We start from the raw sequence: 21,404 nt of genomic DNA on the forward strand, positions 1-21,404 counted from the left end.
GTATCGTATTGAATGTGCAGCGTGTCACACTAAATTTTGATACTTGTAACGTTGTTGCGAGTAACGCATTGTGGTTGCACCATCTGACGCAAACATCAACATTCAACAAGGCTGACGAAGTTGAGAGCACCCACCTGGATCCTTGTCTTTCGCTTTCGTTGTTGTAGTCGAAGCTGTTGTTGCATCAGACTTCTCTTTGCAAACAGCATTTCCGTTTTCCATTACACAACGCTGCCCACTGCTTTGACATTTACCATTATCTTCTTCACTGCAAGAGTCTAAAATGCGACGAAATCAAAACCAAAAACAATACTTTGGGCAGCCGAAATTTATGGCGACATGTAAATGACATGTAAAACAGGCCACCAAAGCAAAAACTGTGGTAATTCATCTAGTGTGTGGAACGTCCCCTGCGTATAAGAATATTCGAACTATATTTGAAGATTAAAGAAAACTTTCGCTCCCGTATTCCCGAAGGCTACAATCCTAAATAAGGGCAGAAAAGTAGATCACAGTGTCTTCTTCTTCACAAGAGTCCTTAATATATGATTAGTTGTAATCGAACATTTGTAAGCTATAGACAGCATCAAGCCACATGCGTTATGCGAGCAGTATATTAAGGTGGAAACACTGTACCATCTTTTTGGTAGAAAAGGATGCCATTTCTTAGCCAACATTTTTTCGGCCTGCTCAATATGCTAGTAAAAATTCAGGGCTCCATTATACTTACCTTTGGCAGGCTCCCTAGAACACTCGTGATCATCAGGACACTTGCATTCTGCTTTATGGTTTTTGTAAACGCACTCGAGCTTCTTGTCTTGGCATTCTTGTATCTCTTTAGGGTTGCATGTGGTACGCTCTGAAGAAAGACATTGCTTTTTACTAGATATAAAGAAAAGTGGGTGAAAAGATAACTTGCCGCGGGCAGGATCCGAAACTGCAACCTTTGAAAGACGCGTTCGATGCTCTACCACAATATATATATATATATATATATATATATATATATATATATATATATATATATATATATATATATATATATATATATATATATATATATATATATATATATATATATATAGGAGAGCATGAAAACATTATGTATATGAACATACCCTCCTTAAATTCAAATGATAAATGATAAAAATAAGAAAACAATGTCAATTCGTTTATATTTGATGATATACAATGTTTAATAGTTACAACAACAAGAAATATACAACGGGAACTACATGCAAAGAACATGAGAACTAGTCATTACACTACAGAGAGTAAACGCAAGTTCTGAAATAGGTCAACCTCACAGCCTTTCTTTCTTTAACTTTTCCTTTTCTCCCTCTTCCTCCTCCATGTTAAGAAAACTGAACATGAAACTGAAAACCGAAAGAAACGTTGAGAGATTCCAGCAGACAAGTGTAACCTTTTTTTTTTATACTTACCAATGCAGCCAATCTCCCCTGGTTTAGTGTCTGGTGGGCATTGGCAATTCGCTTTGCCGTTTTCGTAGACACATATTTGACCTTTGTTAGCACACTCCAACTGCTCGTTTTCGTTGCAAGAAACTCCAGCTGAAGGAAGAGATAGACAGCTCGGTTGGAGAAAGTGACCCTATTTTGCACGGCACAAAATGACCTGCTAGCCGATTGTTTATAAGAAAATATTTGGTATATAGCTTCAAAAAAAAAAAAACCACTTCGAAATAGCAGGGTGATTCCACTGGAAACCCAACGTAAGTGCTGACGGCCACACGTTCACAGGTAACAGATAATAAATATTCTGTATTTGGCAATTGTCTTCTGTTTTGTTCTGTTGTGATTTAACTGTTTTGCTGTGGAGAGGTTGAGGTGCCTTTTGCCTCGGCTACTCCATATCACAAAGTTCTGCAGCGAAAAATAAAAGAATAATACAGGACAGTACCCAAAAATTAACAATACGGAAAAGAAAAAAAACATAATAGCACACTGAGACCAGTTCAAATATTATGCCAATACACAGTTTTCTTAGCGCAGTTCACACAGTCATAAACTATTTACACGCACACCTTACTATTCTACTGTCAGTATATACATGACCACACTTTATATATACCCATCTCTGGCTGTATGTCATAGGCACTTGTCCAGTCCGGTCTCCACTAAAAAGTCTGTCAGGAAGACTATTGCCTTTTTCTGGAGATGCATCTCAGGCCATTGTCCAAGTAGTTTCTTTATTGTGAGGGGCCGTCTGTCCAAACTTGCTAATTTGTTCTTTAATTTTTCTCTTTCATTCGCGTATTTAACGCACTCCAAAAAAAATATGGCGAACATTTTCTTCTGCATGACCACAATGGCATTCCGGTGAGTTGGATGGATGTATCTTGTGCAGGAAGCTGTTTGTGTATGCTACTTCCAATCGAAGTCGGTGGATAAATGTCTCTAGGTGTCGTGGGAGGTCTGTAGCTATGGAAAATTTTCTGTGTGGATCAACTTCATAAAGTACCGTTTCCTTTGATTTAGGGCTCTCAAACCACTTCTCCATCGAACAATGGTTAGCCCCTTGCGTTATAAAATGTCGAATATCCGCCCCACACATAGGAATTGCGCAATCCCGTCCTTCCTTCAATGCTTTCTTCACGTGGCTATCAGCCTCTGCATTGCCCTTTATTCCAATGTGGCTGGGTATCCATCGGAATACGATGTTGTGACCCTGCGATGAGGCATATTTCACAGTTTATGCAATACATTGTGCTATTTCACCATTTCTGTAACGTGATCTCACATTTCTGATTAGCTGAAGAGCAGGTTTGCTATCAGTGCATATCACCCATTTTCGTGGCTCAGAATTCTCGCAGATAACCTTACCTGCTTCAAAGATAGCCACCAAAACTGCTGTCGTCAATGAAGATTTGTGCAGTTGTCTTCTAATTAGCTGTCAAACTAAATGTTCGACCACATATTGCACTCTCTTAACACATGAAGGCGAAATGCTGCTGCGCACTTGTCAATCACTAGAGCTGCACTGCACCGGCTATAAAGTGAAATACCTTAAACACACACACACAAAGGTTCTTGTCGACTCCCACACGGGAGCCTTGTTTACAATTAAAATGCAAACATGCGTTGGAGCAGTTAGTCTTGTGCACGCTTCAATATACCACCCAGGCAGCGTGCATACACTGATGGTGAATGGTCATCATTCTTGTTGAATATGCACGGAGGGGTATGTGTACCATGAGTGACTCAAAATGAAAGCGCAGTGGCCGTCTTTTCTCTACCAAGAAGACGTGTCTTGTCCCAGTCGGCTGTCTTGTCCTTGAAGCACGCTCAGCCCCCAAGTACGGGCTATCACATTTTCTTGCTTTATGTTATAATTGTGCTGCCTGAGATGTCTTAAGGGACCATTTGTATCTTTTAAGTTTTCACTTTGGTTGCGGCTGTACCTCGGGTCGTCTACCTTTACGACATGGCTATGCTATGGTATCTTTATCTCTTTTATATTTCTTTCTATCTCTCTGTGTATCTTTCTTTCCCTTTCGTCATCTCAACACTTTTCTCATTTTCTCTTTGATATCCCTAAGTACTTGTTCAGTGGGCTAGCCTGGATAACCGAGGGGTTGTGACGTTCGCCTTCGTACTGTGGGTACCCGGGTTCAAGTCCCACTTCACTGCGAGACCTTATTTCGTAATATTTATTTCTATTCTCCTCTTTCCTTCTCTTCTACTTTCCTACTCTTTTCCTTGCTTCCTCGAACGCGCTGCTCGGCAACTCATGGTGACGTCATTGCTTGGCGAGGTTTTTTTCCGCCAAAACCTCACGTACTTGAACAGCCTGTCTGTAACAAAACAAAAAAGCAGGTGCTGTTCACCTTTACACACGGAGCGGCGTAGGCGACCTCGTGTCATCTCGTAAGTTGTTGTGTAACCATCAGCGCACTGGAACCAGAAGAGGTTGTCGACCTTGACGCATTTGTTTTGACCTTTGTAGGCAGCTTCCTGATTCTTGAGCAGACTGTCGCAAAGGTTCTCTTCTTCAATTTCTGCAAGTGTATATAGTTAATATTAATAGTTAGTAGTTATAAATTAATAGTTATTATTAATAATAACTATTAGTTGTTAATAATAATAATACTAATTAATAGTTAGTAGTTATAAATATATTCCGTGGTCTCGCACAAAATCTTTTCATGCAGGAACAGAAAGACTCGATGTTAACAAAGTCATTGATGGCACTATTGACAAAGAGCAGAACAAGACAAGCATTCCGTGATCTTAGCGGATTCACAGCGTTTAGGGACGTTAATAGTTATGTTTAGTAGCGTTAATAGTTATGTGTAAAGCCAACTTTTCTACTTTTGAGTAGACTGCAATTTTTCAATTGTAGCTTTTACGAAGATGTCCGAACTTATAAAAGCCCTCACAAAGAAAGTTCACTGTTTTTGTGCGTGAAAGTTCGAAAACGTGGTTGTATTCCGAGAAATGGAAAGCACACCTGTTGCAGAGTTTTTCTTGATCAGCAACTTCGGATACATCATGCACCATTCGCCGATTGGATGCTCGCATGCTTGTAGTTTCCTGAGCACGTATTTTGACAGTGGTTTCTCTGCTATGAGTCTTGCCTTAATGTCCTGCCTGTAAATTACAAGATGAGATCATTCGTAGTTTCGTTTTACAGCTTGAAGTGTAAACCGCTCAGAACGAAGTGCTCAACATTACCAAGAAATTAAATGTTGTCGTTCTGCCTTTTTTTGTGATATTAAGAATCCTATCCAACAAACCTGTTTGAAAAGTCGTAATACTGAAGGGCCAACCTCGTGATTTGCACAGCAGAAAATAATTCTGCAACATGTGAGCCACCATTATGGACAGTCGGCTCACATCATGGTGCCAAGCGGGCAATACCGATCGTGATCACGGCTGATCAGGATCAGTTGTTTTGATTGCGATCGACTACGTTCACCGCTACAGAGAACTTAAGAGCGCACTTCCGCACCGAGGTTGGCGCAGACGTCAGGCAAATAACTATCTAGAAGCCAATTCGCTATTCGCATAGTGCTTTATCCGGATCCACCCTGCATGGTCACGGTTATAAGTGGCCATAGTTTTCACAAATTCTATTTGCTTCATGCCCGTATATTCCAGACTATTGTACGTGTCGGATAGCAGGCGCAAGTTTTATGCTACGCGCAACAGACAGAAAATTATGAACCATCTACCAGGAGGACACCATGATGGAATGCGAAGCAGCAGTCGTGCGCACGGCGTTGACCCGGCTGAAATGGCTGTGGACGCGGCTGCTGGAAGAACGGTTTGTAGCGAAACTCTGTGTAGCGCTTACTCGAGTAAACATTTCATTGAAACGCAAAGATACTGGAGGCGGGTTGGGTTTTGTGTAAGTTTCATCACAGGTAAACGAGCCGAAAAAGTGTTTCCACGCGACGTGCGGTGGAGCGTTGCGGCCTTTGAGAGGCTGAAGCGAGAGAGAAGTGTGTTGCAAGCGGGCGGAGGAACAACATTGCCTATAGGTGTGTTGGAAGAAACCAGCGAGCCGGCAGCTGTTGCGGGTGAGGGAGAGAGTGACGTCAACTTTCAGCAGTGACGTGACCTAGTTGGCATCGTTCCAACAACTGAGGTGGGGGGAACGTGGTTCGACGCGCTGGCACGGAGGCATGGATGGACGGCGCTACAGGCTAGTCAAAAATCTGCCTCACATTAAAAGCAGTTTAAGCATTAAAAATATTGGCGATTACTGATGACAACAGACAAGAACTTTTACCTTTTTAACTCGCACTGATGGCTCATATCTGTTCTTGTGACTTGGCCAAGACAGAATGAATTAGCAAATTTATAAATCAAACTGCGCTTATAAGCTTCGGGAATGAGATCAAATCAAATCAAATTTATTTCGACATTTATGTTCAGGACCAAGTACAAAAAGCCAGCAAGGCCTGACGAGGTCCATGGTCCCAATTTTCCGGGCGAAAACAAACAGCAAATGAGAACAAAGCTTCAACACTAAAACAGAAATTGTAGGATGATAACACAACTGATAAGATATGTTATGCAAACCTATAAGTTGTACTCGTCATTAATGCACAATGAAAAGCTCAGAAACAAGCAAAAGACAAAATAAATTCATTCGAGTGACAAATGTTGGTGGACAGAAGACAAAGAAAAAGGGTAAACACACTTTTTATACAAAACTATATACCACATTATGGGCACTACTACATAGGTGTTTGCAGAGACAGACATGTGTCCACTCTTTCACACAGTATCACGGAATGTTATATTATGTTTTCGTGTTTAAGTGGTATGGAAGTTTATAGCATAACATCGGGCAGGTAATATTTGGTATGGAACTCAATAGTTCCCATATTTAAAAGCTCCGCTCTCATTATTACACTTATTATGGCAAGTATGAAATTATCATTTTCGAGTGGCAGGTCCTGTGCTCTTTCTTCTTTTTAAGTTTTCGCCTTAGTAAACAAAATATCCTGCTGCATTCGCCCAAACACTGATTACTCTAGTTAAAAGCTTACACGATCAATCTTATGTTTATTTTCTCCTCCCCGTCAGAAAGAGTGTTTCGGTAAAGAGCATGTTACTCACGTGCAGTTAAGTATCTCAACCTTAAAAACTTCTTTTCCGATACTGGTCCGTATCTGCAGAATAAAGAAGAAAACAAGGCGAATAATCCCGCACTGTTTACATTCCCCCCTCCCCCAACACACAAACGCTGTAAAATGTCTCTGATGATAACTTGGGTGAATACAGTGGCTAACAGAAAAGGTGTTTTTTTTTCCTTTAAAAAGAAAGAGTACTTGTGGTGCAAAATTGTGGGATGTACTCAACGTAACCACCAGCTGACAAATTAAAAAAAAAAAGGTCACAGTGGAAGCCATCTGACGTTTACAATAAGAACGGTCAGTACGCATGACATTGTAGCTGAATAAACACTTCGGAAAAAAAACACGCTATATCAGAGCTATGTCTTGCTTCCCCAATCGTCTTTTGATGTGCCGATTTATATTGCAGAGAAGCTATTTATGCTTATCATGTGTCGTTGGCGTGGTGATGCTAAAAAAAAAATTAGGTGTCGTGACGAGGGTGGAGGCGACAAGGTAACATATGTTAAGGCTTCTAAAGTAGATGCCCAAAGTATTATTGATAGTGAAGCACGGATTTGGCTCGTAATCAAATGTAGATCAACCTGACGAACCAGATCCTGAGAGGGCGAAACAGTCCCTGTTTTATATTTCTTATGATAAGGCCACGGAGGGTCCTGTTGGAAGAATAAACTTTGCACCTATGAAAGTAGTACCATATGGAGCTGCCGTAATCACATATGCCACATGCAACGAGCAGAGTATTGACCTCAAAATCTCTCTCGTTTCGAGCAGTAGCCATAGCCACACATGCCAGAATTAATATCTCGCTTACGGTGGCTTCAAAGCTGTTTACAAGTCGAAAAAATGTACCTTTTTACGGTGTGTGCCATTTTATTTGATTTGATTCGATTTATTGTTTTCCATTTACACAGATGTGCAACACAGTGGTGAATGGAGGTCTGTGAGGGAGAAAAGCCGCACCAACGCGGCTTGAGGTAGGCCTCACCACCTTGGTGCAGTGGGGATACATATGGTAGGGCACATAATAAACTTGTATAATACATTTCCATAATACACTTGTATAATACACTCATACAGTGACTATAAGGTAATACAATGAGTGGATGAAAAAAGCAAAACCAAATATCAACATTTGCAATGTCGATTACAATATTCAGACAAAAGCGGGAACGAAATACATATGTACTTTATATGTAAGAACAATAAGAAAAGAAAACACATAGCACAATAATAATTTCTTGAAAACACTCTAGGTAGGGCAGAACAATCAGATTTTAAATTCTGACAATGATAAATGTGGTAAATAACAGCCTGCTCTGTTGTATGAGTTGAGAAGTCTAGGGAGATTGTTCGATAGCATTTGGTAACCGTAGTTCGTTCTGAAGTGCGGAACCTTTCACACTTCTGGAGTACTAGTGCTATAACAGTATGAATTGCCAGATAGCTTTGCGAGTTCTTCCATTAAGGAAGTGTTGCGTTTAGCACTAAATAATATTCTAGATGGAAGACATAAAAGCATGCCTGGTTTGAATGACATTTACAGCTAAGCCAGCTGGTAAGCACTTGTGAATAAAGAATAAAGCGTATAAAGGTGAACACGATGGAAAAAGGAAAGAAAAAAGGAGGAAGGAAACAAAAGATAAAAAGAGGGACGTTAACTATAGATATGCCTATAGTCGGCTTCCCCACACTTAGGGAATGGGAAAAGCAAATAGCAAGGGAAAAGAGACATGGAAAATAAGAAAGAATGACTTGAGGCTGTTGTTTTGAAAGTTTATCCTGCCTTGTGTCAGTGTTTTCATGCTTTGTGCTCATGCATGATAAAGTGCGCTTTGTTAGAATATCATTCACGGTTGAAATTTACGAAAGCATTACCGCCGACTGGTTGGGGCGAATTTCGAGCGACAATTCCAGCAGGCTGCAATTTAGCCGAGAACCGCAATGTGCACTTAAAAGTTCAAAGTGTAAAATACAAGAGTATGAAGCTCGGCGAGTTGGTACTGCATAACATCATTTGAGGCGTGCAACTACAACGCATGAACATGCGGCCAAAAAACAGAGCCCACGTGGAAGCGCACACTTAAGGCACACTAACGTTACCGTTATCTGCCAAGTATTAACGCTGCTTCTGACATCGCAGCTATTCTTGTGCTGGACCATATGGCACACAAGCGCACGTGTCGCATAATTACGCTGCTGTTCTCAACTACACCTATAAATGGCATAACTTCCTCGGTCGCAGAGGAAGCGGTAGTTGCAGAGTGAAACGGGGTATAAGCCCGGCTCAACCTTGAATATGGCCTGAAAGGCCTAACCACACGTAATCGTTGCAGCGCGTCAGTGCGTGGCTTTATGACGCGGCACCGCGCCCTTTCCCTATGGAGTGGGAGGGTGCGTGTCTAGGCGAAGCTGCGTGCCCTCTCTCTTTCTCTATAGGAAGAGCGTGCAGCGCCGCGTCAAAACACCACGCGCTGACGCTCTGCATCGGGTACGTGTGGTCAGGCCTTGAGTCACTGTAGCAGGGGCGGGTGGGGCAGAGGCTGCCACACTTCCTTGCCCGTTCATCTCTACCGTCTAGAAATAACGTTATCACAGGTATCCAGACATAATGAAAAAAAAAAACATCACGGAAAATAATAGGCACGGAAACAAAGAACCACAGCTCTACTTTTTCTACAGATTTCATTCTGGGTGACACTGGGATAGAATCTTTTTTCTAAAAAAAGAATGCGGGTATCTGGTGCTCAAAATTGTGCTCAAAATTGCACGTGGGGCGAAATTTTGTGGCTGCCCGAAGTAATTGCTTACCGCTTCCAAAACACGATCCTCATACCGTTTGCAATGGTCAGAATCAAAAGATATGTTCGGGGTGAATGACACCGTGTAGTAATACTCATCTGCAAAAGCAAAGAAAAAGATACGGGAATGGCATCAGCCTCAATCTGCAAATGTTTTAAGCTAAAAGCAACGGCAGATTTATTTTCTACATCGCTTAAATGCGATGGGTCGGCTTACCACGGCGTTTGAGCTAAGCGCTATTCCTTAACTAAAGGAAACTATTAAGTCAACATTGATTCTTGAAATAGCGGTCCAGAAACGTCGTAGTGTTACTTTTGTACGAAAGGAGGGTCCATTTTGAAATAGAATCACGTTTTAGTGGTCCGCATCAGGTTCTTACCCGCCTCAAGAAGCGGACTGACCGGACCAATTAACGTCACTGTTGCCGTGCACAACGTTGCCCGGCTTTACTGCGCTAGTAGCAGCAGACCGAAAGCAGCGGGAGCCACGGGAGCAACAACGACCATTGATCAATTCCCCGCCATTGGCTCTGAGATTGCAGACGTTTTTTTTGGTTGAACTGCACCCCGAAAGATGACATCACCTGTCCGGTGTAAGTACGCGAAAATTGAGTTTTTGAACAACTCGCGTCATTGCCATGTCCGGCGGTTCTTTTCTCCATGAATCAAACAGAAACGAACGAGCAGCATTTTATTGAGTCTCTTGATGGATGGAAGGTTCTTTATTTAGGGCAGCTAGATTGATTACTAGACATTAATTGTAGGCGGTTTGTCTGATGTCATCGGTATCATTTTCAGAATGGGCTACGGCCGCGCATGTGTTTTTGTGAATTTACCTTAATTTATCCGTAAGTAGGGCACTCATTTTGATAATAATGTCGTTTTAGATGTTGTCATACATTGAGCTTTCACTTTGACGTAAATTGTTATTTAACTTTAGTGTCCCTTTAAGCAACAATAATACCTACTTCCATTTTTCTTGTTTCTCTTTCGGCCGCTCTATTTCCTGCCTGTAGGGCAACAAATTGGAAAAGAAGGTCATAGAATCATTTCTCATTTTCCCCTCTGTCCTCTTTCCAATTTGTTAGTCAAGTAAAATTACACACCCTCCCCACCTACCACCGAAAAAAAATCTGGGCTATTGTCCTGTGTGGCTCATACAACATGTGCATTCGTTTCTTCCCTGTGACTGTTCCCAATATATTTTCCTGTTCTACAACGTTCCTTGAATCAATCGGAACACTGTGGAACCTATGCTAGAACTTTGGTCGCCCGTGCGTTTTGTCCTTGAATTTCGTCGTCGGAAATGTGGAATCCGGTTTGGCTTTGGATGCGTGGTACGATCGCGAAGACCCCAATTTCAAAACAAAGAGACGCTAAATGATCCGGAACGACCTATTGAATACGTATAATTAACGGAAGTCATCTATTTATCAAGCACAAGAGCCTTCATTTCTTAATCAGTTTAAAAGTGCACATTATGAATGGTAAATGTATTAAATATTTATTGGCGCGAACGCATTGACCGCAACAAGCTTCGCTAGCTTCCATTTGGTTGAAGCTGATATATATATATATATATATATATATATATATATATATATATATATATATATATATATATATATATATATATATATATATATATATATTTGAGGTCTAACAGACAATAATGCCAAGGAAAGTATACGGGAAGATATTAGACCAAATTGTTATGTAAATATGAAGAAAAGTGGGTGAAAAGATAACTTGCCATGGGCAGGATCCGAACCTGCGGATCCGGATCCTGCCCATGGCAAGTTATCTTTTCACCCACTTTTCTTCATATTTACATAACAATTTGGTCTAATATCTTCTCCTATACTTTCCTTGGCATTATTGTCTGTTAGACCTCATTAATATTGTGTAAAAACACGGAAAAACGAGCCCTTAGGTATACACTTCTTTCCTTATATATATATATATATATATATATATATATATTTGAGGTCTAACAGACAATAATGCCAAAGAAAGTATAGGGGAAGATATTAGACCAAATTGTTATGTAAATATGAAGAAAAGTGGGTGAAAAGATAACTTGCCATGGGCAGGATCCGAACCTGCGGATCCGGATCCTGCCCATGGCAAGTTATCTTTTCACCCACTTTTCTTCATATTTACATAACAATATATATATATATATATATATATATTGCTAACCTGCAAGGTAGAAACAAAAAATAAAGCAAATAAAGCCTCAATATTCTCGCTGTATTTGATGCCTTTTATATTTTTATTTTGACACAGTTATTCCCACCGTGGGGGAGCAGCAGTTATGAGGCTTGGATGCTGACCCGAAGGTCTTGGGTTCAACCCCGGCTGGAGCGGTCTCATTTCGATGGAGGCTATAGGCCAGTATACTCTGCCATGGCAGTGTATATACGTAAAGAACACCAGATGGTCCGAATTTCTGGAGCCTTCCAGCACTACGGCATCTCCCATGATCATATCGTGATTGTGGGACATAAGCCTCTAGATAATAATAATAATAATAATAATAATAATAATAATAATAATAATAATAATAATAATAATAATAATAATAATAATAATAATAATAATAATAATAATAATAATAATAATAATAATAATAATAATAATATTAATAATAATAATAATAATATTATTAATATTAATAATAATAATATTAATAATAATAATAATAATAATAATATTATTATTATTATTATTATTATTATTATTATTATTATTATTATTATTATTATTATTATTATTATTATTATTATTATTATTATTATTATTATTATTAATATTATTATTATTATTATTATTATTATTATTATTATTATTATTATTATTGCTTCCAGGTGTTCCTACATCTGTGACCACCACTTGAGTCGCTTTCATGCTCACTCACTCAGTAGGCATTCATTGATGTTGACATTTGGGCCCGGCTTCCTTGATTTCCATGGACAATAGCAGCTTTGTCGATTCATATATACGCCACAGTCCATAAATTCTTCGTGACATTTCTTGTCGACGCAATCACCTAAACAAACAGTACACACGTCATTAAAACAGAAATTAATTCAGCATCTTAGATTACGGCTAGTTCTCACTGCATCAGGCATTCCAAATTTCATAATTTCGCGGTAACCACATGCTTAAGAAAAAAAAAAACACCAGCTTGCTTTAAGGGCAAGAAACAACTGAAACATATGCTTACTTATGCACGTGTCCCCCACTAGATGTTGATTCCACGGGCACTCACACAACACAGTTCCTTTCTGCACACGACAGTCTTCGGTTGGGCGGCAGGTCTGTTTTTGCTCAACAGTGCAGCTGACTGTGTACGAAATACCTGGATATGTACAGAAAAAGTTACAAGTGAGCGTTGAAATAAGTACTGTCACAACTCACGCCTCTGATGACAACTCTGCCGTAGTAGAAGCCACACATGTCAAAGGCGATGCTTTTGCATATTGAAAAAGAGCCGGGAACACATCACCGCCTCTGTGTTTTCTTTTTTTAAATGACCTATGAATGAAATTCAAAATGAATGCGTAAAGACTAAAGAAAAGACGTTATTTGCAGGCTTCGTAATTTTATTGTTATTTTGTTAATTGTTAATTAATAGTTGAAAATTTTATTTGCTAATTGAGAACCTGATAAAAGTGTTTCATAGGTCAGAGGTTCCCTTGCGAGCCCCTATATAGCTTACCTGTAATAGTTACTCCAGAAAAAAAATGATGTTTCATATTTCACACGCGAACAGTCGACAGATGTTCCCACGTGCACTTCACTTGTGCGTGTGTGTGCGTGTGTGTGTGTGTGGCCTATTCTGTGTTCCCTAGAATGGTATGTCTAAAGTGCTAAATGGACATATGCTGGAGAAAAATGCCCTCACAGAGTATCTTGTGCATTCGTCCAAGCCAGCTCGAAGACTGCAGCCATTCCGCGTGGCTGTTTTATAATAATAATAATAATAATAATAATAATAATAATAATAATAATAATAATAATAATAATAATAATAATAATAATAATAATAATAATAATAATAATAATAATAATCGGAGCTTCAGAGACAACGTGAGTAGCTGCACACATTGTTGTTCTGTCGGCTTCTGATGATGAGGAATTGCAGCTCAGTCCTCTCTAATGGTTTAGAAGCTTTCATCAGCTCCTCTCCCCCTCCCCAACTAGTTACACATTTCTGATACAGGGACGACTGATGAGATTGTGCTCTTCTACTCCGCAATATTACATGTAGAACGAGACTTTTTGCCCAGTATATCACCACGGCGTGCGGTCTTCTTACAAATAAGTTTTAAGCAAAGGTGTGGTTCTATGGGAAAATACTTCACTGGCGTGCGGAATCACCAAGCTCGTTTCTTGCTCGGACCTATATTCTTCATTGTTGGTTCTATGGGAAAATACTTCACTGGCGTGCGGAATCACCAGGCTCGTTTCTTGCTCGGACCTATATTCTTTATTGTGTTGTTATTAAACTAAGGTCCCGTGGGTCCTTGAACCCATGCCACATCTTTGAATGCCAGCGTCTGATGAGGTGCTCAAAGAAGTACTGACACATTTTTGAGGAAGAGCAAGAAGGTTATTTTCAAATGTAGAGCACTTAAGTGCCCCGGTTGTCGTCCATTCACGAATCTCGTGTGACATGGTGGCAGTAACAATGACAGTAAATAGCACAATACAGGCTCTAACAAGACAAGAAATGCTCAAAATTAAATTCAAATAAAAGAGAAAGGTCTAAAACAACACAACTAAGAGAAATAACCAAGTGGTAATTGCAATTCTTAAACTTAAGGTCGCTAAAAACGGTTCAAAAACACCCTCTGGTGCTGTGCAAGAAAAGGTGCCACAACCAACTGGCAGAGTTGTCGATTTTTCTTCTCAATTGCTTTATATACGGTGCTACATTTGAAGGGGGAAACAATACGACGTAACTCGATGCAAACGAATCAAGATTATCCGTATTCACAAGCGTTCTTCGACTCGACTTTCATCCTTCACTCGACAGAGTTGAGCACTGCGCCGCAAAAACTCGGCTGAAAATGACGCTGCACTACTCAAGAATCGCAGCAGATTATCCCTGATATGCAGTGACTTGCCGTGCCTAGAAACAGCGCTCCCATCGGGTTTCTCAAATGAAGGTGAAGCGTTGAGGGAAGGGACGTTCTAGAATACGGGGGGCTGTCATGTTGCGTTGCTGTTGGACAGAGATAGGCACGGGACTAGCCGACACGAGAGCAGAAGTGGAAATGTTTGTTTTCCAGAAGAACAACTAGCGCCACCTACGCTGCGCTTCTAAATCTGTATCTTGGAGAATAAACCGTTCCACTTCTGCTCTCGACTGGGCTGGTCCCGTATCTATCTCGGTCTAACAACAACACAACATAATATGGTGTCAAAATCGGGATTGTTTATTCTCTAGATGCATATTTTGAAACACAGTGTGAGTGACGCTCGTTGTTTCTTAGTTCGGGGGCGACGCATAGGTAACACTAGAAGAATAACTGCGATACTGCGCGCGTATATAACATATCTCACTCATGCCGTAAGAAACCTAAACGATTAACTCGAGCATTGGCGTCACCCAGAATTTGGTCAACGGAGTAGTGGAAATTTTACGAACGAAATATTGCCAGGTGCCCGTGCTCTACACTTCCTAGAGTTTCACAGCAGAGGAGCTGCACTATTGTTTTCTTTGTCACGTAGTATTAACGCTTTTCTCGCAACATAGCTAGGAAACGCGTGTAAGATACTTTAGTTTGATTTTTACGTTATCATCGCCAAGCACCTGCAAGACAGCCTCGCCGCAATGGACATTATTAGGACGAGTCAACATCTCTGGCTGGATTTCCAAACTTTGCATATTGAATGGACTCGGCTGAATCAATCAATCAATATTTCAATCAGAACCATTGAATGTCAATTCACCATTCGTTGTTTATATGCAACACGTACAAGTAACAGCTAGTCACAGAGTGGTGCGAAAATGTCAAGAGCTGCTGTGCCCACGTGACATAAATCTACGTCACAGAGTGTTTACGTGTCACTGGGATACCGAACCCTCGATAGCGAAACCAAAAGTGGTTTTCAAGGATGTGGTATTCAATATATTCTTAATATGTTCAAAGAAACCAGGGTACCCTTCTGAAGTTTTGTTCAGAAAAACAATATGCATCATTGTAGTCAGTACACTTTCAAGGCTTTCCCCTCAACAAGGATGTTATCGACAGGCATGCTTCTTTGGGTCACTTTGGTTCCACTACAATACCGTCGAGTTAGTTGAGGTCAACGCCGCTCTGAACAATGTTAGAACAAACTACGTCTACAAACCACCTTGATCACATCAAACTGATGGCATGGAACGAAGAGCTGTGTACAAATATTCTATAGACACCACATCACAAACACTTCGAAAAGATATGCAACGCTGATGTGATTACTTTTGCAGGTAATGCCATCTTCGGCGACGGTAGAGCCACTCGGGCACGTGCACTCGTACGCCTTGTCGGTGGACCTGCATCCATGCTTGCAGACAAACCCAGCTTCTTTCGTCCTGCAAGCATCTTGAAGAGAGGCGAGAGTGGTGAAGGTTAATGCTCGCATTAACGAAACATTATGACAGCAACATTAATGGTTATGCTCATCGAAATCACTCCAAGAACTACCAAATTGTATCCTTCAAACACTCCTAGTCGACCTATAACTGGGCAATGTTAAGGTCACTGTACAATTAATATGTATGCCCTCATGTTTCTGTAACGAAATCAAGAATTTTGAGCAGAGCTTTTTTTCTATTCACCTTCTGATTTGATTAGTGCTGCACCACTCGCCGTGAAAATAAACAGAATATTGTAGATAAAAAGCGGTATATTAAGACTTGAGCAACAGAGAGACAACTTCCAGGAGGTGGAAGCACCCACGCTGCTCTAAGTCCCACATACCCTGGGTGTCTGTTCGGAGCTAATTTGGGACATATTGGCTAGCTTTCAACAGTCAAGCGGCGAATATTTCAGGCACAATGAAGCTGCAATGTTCATATTGAATGGGATTTTACTACCTACAGCTGTACTGGTTTTACGCTAACTCTGCACCAACTTCGGTTTATACCTTCAAGGAAAAAAAAACGGTTTCAACGTGTACTTCTGCAAGTGAACTGTCCATTTACTATTCCAATGTTTATTAGTTTCAGATTCTTGTATGTGTTTCATTACTTGTTCATTTTTTTTTAGTTAGCAGGGGGGTAGCCACTTTTTTTTTTACTGCAGAAGTTATTCAAAGGAGAAGCCAAGTTATACAGACCTCAGCCTATCCACAGCAATTCACTTAGAACAGAACAAATTCAACATTTAACGTTGATACTGAGGTATGGGTCAAAATTATTTTGGCAAGAATTCTGTCTCTTGTAAATTGAATGGTTGCTGTTGCATAGACGTTAGTATACATAATAGACGTTAGTATACATAATAATAATTGTTGATCTTTAATGTCCGAAATCCACGATATGATTGTGAGAGACGCCGTAGTGGAGGACTCGGGAAATTTTGACCACCTGTTGTTGCGTTTGACCACCTGTTGTTGCGGCCTTCGTCAGGATGGTTAATCCTGATGAAGGCCGTGCCACGGCTGAAACATAGAGTAAACAACTATCAAATTTTCGTGAGTGTGCTCCTTTATTCCTGATTATATATATATATATATATATATATATATATATATATATATATATATATATATATATATAATATATATATATATATATCTTCAGTGAATAATGTTCTACCACCAATAAGATCATGGAGCACGCCGTAATATGAAAATCCGGAATTAATTCTGCCAGCAGACGTTTTTCCTTTTTCGATACCATGTTCGCTGCTAACGAGGTGCTGGGTTCGATTTCCGGCTATGGCAGATGCGTTTCGATGCGAGCGAAATACAAAATGCATCCGCGTACCTACATTAAAGGGAACGTTAAAGGTCTCCATGTGGTCTAAGTTAATCCACAGGCACAGACCTCGGCCTCACGATAATTTTGTGGATCTGTCAGCACAAACACCTAAAAACAAGTGTTATTGCTCATCGCTGCCATCGAAACACAACTGTCAGTGCCGGGATTGAAACAGCTACTTCGTGGTCAGTGGCGCAGCGCAACAGCCTATAAGCCAACACTGCTGGTATTCTGTTGCAAGTTTCATGTTTTCTTGTACCAATCTGTCACCTTATATTTTACTGCGAAACTTGTAAACCATTGTATGGGTGCTGTAACCGATGTTTAGACAGGTGAACTTATTATTGTCGATGCTGCAGCCTTGAAAAAAGACAAGCCCAATTGTCAAAACGTTGACTGCAGCACCCACACCCTATTTATAAATTTCTCATCACAAGCTTCCATCTTCCATCTTCCCCTTCTTGGTTGATTGATATGTGGGGTTTAACGTCCGAAAACCGCCATATGATTATGAGGAAGCCGTAGTAGAGGGCGCCAGAAATTTCGACCACCTGAGGTTTTTTAACGTCCACCCCAATCCGAACACACGGGCCTACAACATTTTAGCCTCCATTGAAAACGGAGCCCACACAGCTGGGATTCGATCCCACAACCTTCGAGTCAGCAGCCGAGAACCTTAGCCGCTATAGACAACCGCAACGGGGCCATCTGCTCCTTCTTGCCTCTCGTTATATATGTTACTGTTCTCCGTCTTAACGTTTAATTATAAATAAAACCTTAAAGAAATTGAAGCCTAAATGATTGGGGTGGCCTGTACCAGGTTGAATTTGCTTATGTTCCGCTCAAGATTTCGACGTTTGGTCATGCAAATGCGCTAAAAGATCAACAAAGTAGAGGGACACCGAAATTTTAGATCTCAAGCACTTCTGCTTGAGATCTATGGAGCCCACCATAAAAATCTTAGTTTAGTTAGGTTAATTGAAAGTAGGAGCATGTGCTATTCGGCTAACCATGGTAAGGATTCAAGGTTTATGAGCGTCTCGTTTTGTTATTATGCGCCTTCAATTAGCGCCAAAGCAAGTGATGCCTCTCAAGTTGTGAGCTTTCTTTCTTTAACTTGACGATTGGTTGACAATAGTAGATATATAAATATCTGCCGTTGCAGCGTTAAAACTCTGTTTCCTCCTTTTTTTTTCAAAGAAGTTGAATGTGTGCTTGTTCATTGATGGGCAGAAAAATCAGTAATCTAATATGTCAAGCAATACTAAATTGTGACCATTTAACTTTCGTAACCTGGTATTTTCAATGTGAACGCACATCAAATACGTTTTAGCTAGACAAACGTCGTATCATGCAACCGAAAAATTTCCCGTCCATACTTTTACACTGTCCGTCCGGTCCTTTGGGGCTCCCAGGAGAGCAATAGGAGTCAGCTGGAGGAGCGGCTGCAACATAAAACGTTAACAAATTCAGAAAACTGTTGATAACAGTGCAAAGCATTTTCGTTTTTTTTAATGTTTGCTCCATCACACAATTCATGTTGTGTCTGTTTTGAACGTTTTTGGATGTTTTGGACATGGACGTTTTTTTTTTCAGAAAAACTTTTTTTTGTTTTTCAAGGCATTTGGTGCACACAACCTGATTTTCTCATCGCTAGTGCATGTAACCTTTCTTTTGACATCGTGCAGATAGCACGAAAATAGGCTAAGCTTAACACCAAGTTGTTTTTGTATACCACATACCTTGTGGCTTACGGCATGAGGACACAGTATTAGAGCTTGTTGTTATGTTGAAAACAATCATTGATTGATATGTGGGGCTAAACGTCCCAAAAGCACTATATGATTATGAGAGACGCCGTAGTGGAGGGCTCCAAAAACATAGACCACCTGGGGTTCTTTAATGTGCACCCAAATCTGAGCACACGGGCCTACAACATTTCCGCCTCCATCGGAAATGCAGCCGCCGCAGCCGGGATTTGAACCCGCGCCGTGCGGGTCAGCAGCCGAGTACCTTAGCCACTAGACCACTGCGGCGGGGCAACAAACAATAATGGCTGTTCCCTCTGTCTTAAGAATCGGTTTAACATGAAAGTTAAACTTGCCTTTAAAAAGATAGTTGAGCGTTTATTGTGCATTATTTCACCACAAGGGCTAAGGAATGAATGCCATGGCAACGAATTGTGATATCTCGCGAAGAACACCAAACAGCACGGAACTCTCAACGTGCTTCTTAAGCAGAAAGAACGCATGAAAAGAACATGCACAGGATCAGTGTGAACTAACTACTGTCACAGTTCGACAGCTAAAATGCGTTGCTAAAACGTGAAGGAGAACGCGCGGTAGGATAGCACAGGTATACGCCGGACGAACACGAATCAACAGTCACAGTTGTTACTTCTTAGTGCGTGAGCAGCGTGCTCAATTCGCGAACGTAGCCGCGATATCCAGTGAGCGAAGCAGCCTTCATGCTTTTTGCAACTTTAGCCCAAACTTGTAGTGAATGCACAGACGTGCAAACAACTGCAATCCCGAGGTAAGCGTGCTCACACGAGTGACCACGCCAGCGCGTGCACCTCGCTACGCACGAGGCGACGACCTTTAGATCACATACTTCGCGCCATCTCACAAGTGACAAAGAGGGCACTCTAAAGTGCCACCGTGCTATGAGTACTATGAGTGGTGAATGAAGCATATAAGTAGCTCCCGGTTAACATGCTAAAAAACCGTGCGCTTTTGAATTCGGCCGAGTTGATCGCGCCGCGCGCCACGGAGTGAGGTGTCGTAGGTTGGACTCCCGGCCAGGGATGACGGAACCTCGACTTTTGATTTTTACTGTATATTTTACAACGTGTTATCCCTGAACGCAATGTCTCAGTGCCGCTGAGGTAGAACCTGGCATAAAACACTTTCTTCCTAAAAACTATGTGTGTTTAGATATAGTTGGTAACGATTTAGAGTACTTGGTACTCTACTATGGGAGAGCCTTCCCGTTCTCGGAGCGATCAGATCGAAGAGCTCCCTCAATACAAATACCTATTCCATGGCGAAACTGCTTTTTTTACCGACTTCAAGTCAGTATCGAACGTGTCAAGCTAACGACGTGCATAGTTCCAAAAACGTTTTCATCGAAACGGCTCAATATTGCGGAATGCCTTCCAAGCGAATATTTTGCGCGCGCATTGTGTTTCCCGGCTTAATTAAAAAAGAAACACAACGTTCTATAAACAAAAAACGCAGCAGTGTCCAAAGCTGTTACGTAAATTGAGCATTGCGCGTACCTGAACAGTTTGCTGTGTTCCACCCCTGACAACAACGAGAATCCCTTTGAAGCAGGTTTTTCTCGCAGAGGTCTTTGCAGGTCAAGTCGGGACGAAGACACGTGGTAGCTGGAATCCAAAGTAAAATGGTTTGATTCGGATGACTACAGTGTGGTAACGATGTATACAATTGCTGACCCGAGTAAAAAAAAATCAGAAACCAATGTCACTCCTGAATAGCCTTAAACCCATCCATGACCCATCAACTGCTAGAAGGCTGGCGCACAGTGAAGCTATACCTGCATGATGATCCCCCTTGAGGATTTCCTTGTAATGACCCTTGATGCCTTCACTAGTGGCGGCAAGCACCCGCCGTTGCCGTGCTGCCTTGGCTTCGCGAGTGTACATTTTGGAGTCATGGGCTCTTCGCCGACGCTTGGCCTCAGCTTCGCGATGCCACAACACTATGTCTTCAGCCCGGGGACGTCGTCACTCTATGCGACACCTTATCGAGATCATGTATGGTTAGGAAAGTGCGCGAACTCTCGCGTACATGTGTATATGTATACGGCCTATATTTTCATGTTATATGTATTTAATTTTCACTTACTTTACTGATAATGTAAGCAATAACATGCCCTTATAGGAGTAGGAATAAAAATGATACAGACTGGCATCTGCACATCTGACCAAAGAACAAAAACCGTAATACAAACAACAGAAAATAAAAATAGATAATGGTACGAACTTCTATAT

At 41.0% G+C, this 21,404-nt stretch overlaps 1 protein-coding gene across 3 annotated transcripts in view; it reads right to left on the reverse strand.

Moving 5' to 3' along the window:
* The window catches only part of LOC119171703 (glycoprotein antigen BM86), a 163,219-nt gene that overhangs the window by 3,579 nt on the left and 138,236 nt on the right, over window positions 1-21,404 (reverse strand). For all 3 annotated transcript variants that reach the window (XM_075892276.1, XM_075892277.1, XM_075892275.1), the window contains exons 5-16: window positions 20,670-20,777; window positions 18,769-18,834; window positions 15,885-16,007; window positions 12,638-12,772; window positions 12,329-12,460; window positions 9,419-9,507; window positions 6,591-6,643; window positions 4,471-4,610; window positions 3,848-4,018; window positions 1,443-1,571; window positions 731-859; window positions 135-278 (exon numbers count right to left, since the gene is read on the reverse strand). In XM_075892276.1, the coding sequence (XP_075748391.1) occupies window positions 135-278; window positions 731-859; window positions 1,443-1,571; window positions 3,848-4,018; window positions 4,471-4,610; window positions 6,591-6,643; window positions 9,419-9,507; window positions 12,329-12,460; window positions 12,638-12,772; window positions 15,885-16,007; window positions 18,769-18,834; window positions 20,670-20,777 (1,419 nt within the window). The remainder of the gene's footprint in view (window positions 1-134; window positions 279-730; window positions 860-1,442; window positions 1,572-3,847; window positions 4,019-4,470; window positions 4,611-6,590; window positions 6,644-9,418; window positions 9,508-12,328; window positions 12,461-12,637; window positions 12,773-15,884; window positions 16,008-18,768; window positions 18,835-20,669; window positions 20,778-21,404) is intronic.

This window comes from Rhipicephalus microplus, chromosome 4 (genome assembly GCF_043290135.1).
Source record: "Rhipicephalus microplus isolate Deutch F79 chromosome 4, USDA_Rmic, whole genome shotgun sequence".
NCBI lineage: Eukaryota > Metazoa > Arthropoda > Arachnida > Ixodida > Ixodidae > Rhipicephalus > Rhipicephalus microplus.